Genomic DNA, 5,342 nt, shown 5'->3' on the forward strand with positions numbered 1-5,342 from the left:
CATCGTAAGAGGACTGTTCAGAGTACCTTCACAGTTCTATTAGGTCAAAAAAAAAAATACAATAGAGCATGAAAATCTAAAGTGAATCATGACATTTCTGCCTGGCTTCCTATGACAGGTCTCATTCCTAGTCCCAAAGATATCCCTGCTCACCTTTCACCTCACCAAATTCAACACAGAATACATGCAGGGCTCGACACAGCCCTATATCCAGTAATCTCCCCAAAAACCACACAAATTCTCCTTTCTCAGTCTTTACCTCTTGCTTGGCATTTTCAATTCTAATTCGTTCCTCTTCTTGTTGAGCTTGCATATCAGCAACTTTCTGCTTCATACCAAACAGCTTCTCCTCGTGCTCCTCTGCTGTGTCCGCCTTCTCTTTTTCCCATTGCTCCAGCATCTCCTGCAGCTCTGAACGGTGCGCTTCCCGCTCGCTTGCCTCATGAGGGGGAGAAAAGACTTCAAGATGGGAGTCCCAGCCAAGCTTCTCAAAAAATTGCAAAGCTTCCTCCTTCCCACAATCCACTTGAACAGTGCGCAGTAGTGGCTTTGTGCCCTCCATAAATCATGTCCTATCAAGAAACTCAAAGGGAAGGTCAGCAGGTGGAAGCAAAGGAGAAGATATTTTCCCCTCTCTGATGGCTGCCTGTTTCCTACCACCTCTCAGCTCAGGATTTCTCTCTACTCTCAGTCTCTGTTTTCAAAGCTGAACTCCGTTCTCACCAATGAAAAGGTGCAGATGGACTGCAGAGCGAGCAAGAGGCCAGTGCCCAACACCCTAGACACAACACAGGCCACCAACTGAAGTACCACAAACGAGGGGCCTGTTCCATGTCCTTTAAGCCCAAAGACAACACCTCTGTCAACTGTGAAAAGGCAGAACGAAACGAACAAACAACTGGAGCTGGCAGGAATGTCAGGAGTCTACCACGGTAAACAGGAGCCTGCCAGGATCCTGCCCCTTTACTGCCACGCTTTGGATGGGGACCACCATCCCCATCTTCTGCTGAACTCATCTTACGCCCACCCTGAACCTGTGGCTGCCTCTACTGTGCCAGCACAGTCCTGTGGGTCCTCATGTGCCGTCACGCACGAGCCACTGGCTCTGCTGCCTGGCCTAGCAACATGTGCGTGGCCTATGACAGACGGTCGCTGCCAATTCACACGCTCAGGCTATTCTTCTTCTCCAGCCAGCCCACAAAGCCTGCTTGTAGAATTCAAAAGCATAGTGTTCCCTACCAGGTCTCGCAGGAGCTTGTTTATTTCCACTTCATGATCAGTTTGCCGAAGTCTGAGGGTACTGTCGCACTGTTGTTCTGTCTGCAGGAGCTGTTGCGCCATGCTTTCCCGCTCTTGCTTCAGGAGAGTTCTCTCTGCTTCCAGCTCCCACTGAAGGCACTTCACTTCCCCTGCAACACAAGTGGCAAGATTCGGTGCCTGCACCAGCAGTGGTGCTGACTTCACTGACCTTAAGCCATTTGAATTTCAGTGTGGGAGGGATCTGCCTCCATCTCCTTTACACCTCAGAAGCACTGCGGACAGAGAGCTATTTTTCTACCACCTTCCCTAGGTAGAGGGATCACCAGAAACAAAGCACATGAGGTTCTCACCTTGTATCACCTCCTTCGCCTGCGTGACTGTGTGAAGTTGGATTTCAAGCTGACTCCTGGCAATCTCCAGCTGAGATAAATGCTGCTGAGCCTCAAACAGGCTGGATTCCAGGGTCTCCTTCACTGACCTGCAAGTTACAAATATGAAGAGAAATTAGTTTCTTGCTCCTGACACCCACAGAGAGTTACTCTAGTAAGAACTGGTTCAAGATCCCTACCCCCGAGTATGGAGAATAGGTTGCACGGAAACTTGTCTACAGAAAGCACAGTTCTGCCATTTAAACCCACAAGGCAGGCCCCTGCCACGGAATGCCCAGGCTTTACTTACGACCTCGCACAACACAGAAAGCCCAGCCAAATTTGATCTCAATAGGCAAAGCTTAAATTGTCGGATCTATGACACACGGGTAGCTGTGCCCACAAAGCAAGCACAAGCCCAGCCTCTACTCGCAGCCCTTGGCTAATCAGCGCTTCCACATTGCTCTGCGTGGGACAGAATAAGGGTATTTCCCTGGCTGACTTTTGAATGCTGTTCAAAGTGTGGGTATAGGGAGATCATTTTCCAGACTCCCTGTATTTCAAAGGGACTAAAAAATACATCAGAGGAAACAGTAAAATCTCATGCTTGTAGTAGCATTTGTAAGAAATCAGAACTAGATTTTATCTGACGAGAACTATCTGAGAGACAGGCATCCTTCAGTTTAAGCTGTCGGAAGTTCAAGATGAGAACTTGGTACCTTTATTTCAGCGTTGCTAACTAAGGAGTCAGTAGCCCAAACGACTTGTTGCTCTCTAAAATGCAAGCTGTGGCACTGCAGAGGCCAATCGTTACATCCACAGACTTCAACCAGATGCTGCGTACAACACACAGGATTCAGAAACAAGAACCCCCTGGCCTACCGCAGCGTCCTGCACGCCACGTTGCCACAACGCAGAGCACCGCCTCGCGGGTACAGGGGTGCAGGCAGGATAGCATCCTCCAGGGCAAAGGGGCACCCGAGTGGTACAACAGTAAAATCCACAACAGCAGGATTTCACTACTTTCATGGACAACAGACGGTGTATTCAAGAAGTAGAACAAGCACATTTCTGATTACGCCAGTCTCTGGCAGACTGAAGTAAATATGCTCCATTTTAAGGATAAATAGATGTCAGTCTCTAAAGCAGAACAGAAAACAGAGAGTCCAAACTCTATCTATTTGTGACAACAAAAGGCTCTCCAGAACAACATCTGGCAAGAATAGTGGCCGATTTTCTGTTATCTGTTGCCAAAGGTTCTTCATAACTAATTTATCTCTTTTTTTTTAAAAAAAATCCCTTTAAAAGAAAATAACAAAAGGAGCTGAACATTTATTAGTTTAATAACACCCTGATAATTGACCAAACATAATTCAGATTGATCAAGTAAGAGAAGTTGGAACTCAGAAGTAGCAGGTCACAAGAAACAGACTGATTGAAAACGGTGTTTATCAGCCTTGCTAACAACATACCCTGCAGTGGTAACATGTGAAAGTCGAGAAGCAATGCCAAACAATCTCTAAAACATCATTTGTACAGCTCTGCAAGTTCAGGAGTCTTCTAAAAACACCTAAGAGGAGGACAAACATCTTGGTACTTTTTTCCTTTTTTTTATTTTTTAAAGCAGAACTTGTCACCGTCACATTTGATCTTAGAAACCTAATACAGCAGAAGCACAGAATCCTGATCCTTCCCTGTGTAACTTCTCCCAGATGTCTCTAAACAGCATGTGGGAAGGAGTACCGGTCCCAGACGTCAGTGATGGGGGAGAACTCCCAAAGACTGTGAGAACTCAAAAGAGATTTCCCTGCTGCTGGTCCTGCACCACAGGTAACAAGAGTTAGCTTAGAAACAGAAGGCCCTAAGGATGTTGCGAGTACGACACCGCTCCTTACGTAATAGCCTTGAATTCTGAAGATCCCATGTCAAACTGCTTATAAGGAAAGAACAAGAAACCAAAACCAGAGAGAAGCTGCAGGTTTCAGTAAACATCTGCGTGCTTTAATTATTCCTCAGTGCAGAGCCAAGGTACCAGATCCTGATGAATTACACTGGCTTCCTGCGGACTTCACTGAGGGATATGCAAGGAGGCATAAACGCCAGCCTGAGGCTCAGGAAAGCTTTGTTAGCTTTAGCTGTCAGAAAAAGAACATTCAAATCATGCTGTACTGTTTTGTTTGGATTTTTTTTCTAGAGATTCTTCCATTTTCTGCCTACGGAAGGTGAAAACAGCTGAAGAGCACACAGCATGCAATCGATCCTTGTGCAACGATCACCACCTTTATCATTCCAGATGTCAGGGTCTCCTCCCCGCCTTTACCTGGCCTCTGCCAGCTGCTCTGAAAGGCCTTGTCTGTCCCGCTCCATGGCTGCCAGTCGCACCTCTAGGGCAGCCTTCTCATGCACCAGGAATTCCTTCTCTTTGGACACCTTGGCCAGTGCATGCCCTTGGCGAGAGGACTCCTGGCGCAACTGCTCCAGACTGCTGCTAGCAGACTCCTGCTGCCGGTAAACCTGAAAGTGGGACAAAATACAGTCAGAGCCCTTTCTCTGGAGTTCTGTGCAGAGCCAGTCAGTGCCACTTCTGAATCCGCTAGAGGAGCAAGAGCTCCTTTGGGCTGAAAGCTGGTACACATCTGCTGTACACCACAGCAACACCTTGGGCTGCTAAAGGCACTGGGACTGTTAACTAGAAAGTTAAGTAAGGCTCTCCTGAGTTGCCTGGAACGAGACAGCTCCTGCACAACGAACATTAATACCCCAGACTACTTATTTTCATGCAAAAATACTGCATCTCTAGAACTGCCATCTCGCAAACTAAAATTCTATCAGAGTCTATATTTCTCATCTTCCTCCTCAAAGCCTGAAGAGGCTCTAACAACCCACAGAATCACAGAATATTTTAGGTTGAAAAATACTTTTAAGATCATTGAGTCCAACCGTAAACCTAATGCTGCCAAGTCCACTAAACTATGTCCCTCAACACCACATCTTTGTCGGGGCAAATCATTCATCTGACACCTCGGGATCTGGATACTGAAGGGTTGGCAGAGATCTTTATGATCACTGAGGCCAACGTTCCCCCTGCACTGCCAAGTCACCACTAAACCATGTCCCTCAGCACCGCATCCACATGTCTTTTAAATATCTCCAGGGATAGGGACTCCACCACCTTCCTGGGAGCCTGTTCCCATGCTTCACAACTCCTCCTGCAAAGAAATTCTTCCTAACATCCAAAATAAATCTCCCCTGGTTCGGCTTGAGGCCCTTTCCCTGCACCCTATCACTTGTTACTTGGGAGAAGAGACCAACCAGCACCAACCCTGACTCCTGTCAGGGAGCTGTTGAGAGTCGTAAGGCTCCTCAGCCTCCTTTCCTCCAGACTAAAGGTCCCTTAGACACTCCTAAGACTTGAGCTCCAGACCCTTCATCAGCTTTGTTGCTCTTCTCTGGACATGGTCCAGCACCTCAATGCCCTTCTTGAAATGAGGGGCCCCAAACTGCACATAGGACTCAAGGTGTGGCCTCACCAGTGCCCAGCACAGGGGGACAATCCCCGCCCTGCTCCTGCTGGCCACACCAGTGCTGGTACAAGCCCGGATGCCATTATCCTGCTTGGCCACCTGGGCACGCCGCTGGCTCATGTCCAATCGGCTGTCGACCCGCACCCCCAGGGCCTTTCCCCCCTTTCCAGCCACAAAGCCGACCATACAT

The 5,342-nt window shown here is 48.0% G+C and overlaps 1 protein-coding gene across 1 annotated transcript in view; it reads right to left on the bottom strand.

The window, feature by feature from the left end:
* The window catches only part of LOC104496951 (centrosome-associated protein CEP250-like), a gene marked incomplete at its 3' end in the record, with an annotated part of 32,475 nt that overhangs the window by 15,319 nt on the left and 11,814 nt on the right, over positions 1-5,342 (bottom strand). The window contains 4 exon segments of the mRNA XM_010140146.1: positions 260-439; positions 1,240-1,409; positions 1,611-1,738; positions 3,949-4,142. Of these exon segments, the coding sequence (XP_010138448.1) occupies positions 260-439; positions 1,240-1,409; positions 1,611-1,738; positions 3,949-4,142 (672 nt within the window).

Source organism: Buceros rhinoceros, unplaced genomic scaffold (genome assembly GCF_000710305.1).
Source record: "Buceros rhinoceros silvestris isolate BGI_N320 unplaced genomic scaffold, ASM71030v1 scaffold8727, whole genome shotgun sequence".
Taxonomy (NCBI): Eukaryota; Metazoa; Chordata; class Aves; order Bucerotiformes; family Bucerotidae; genus Buceros; species Buceros rhinoceros.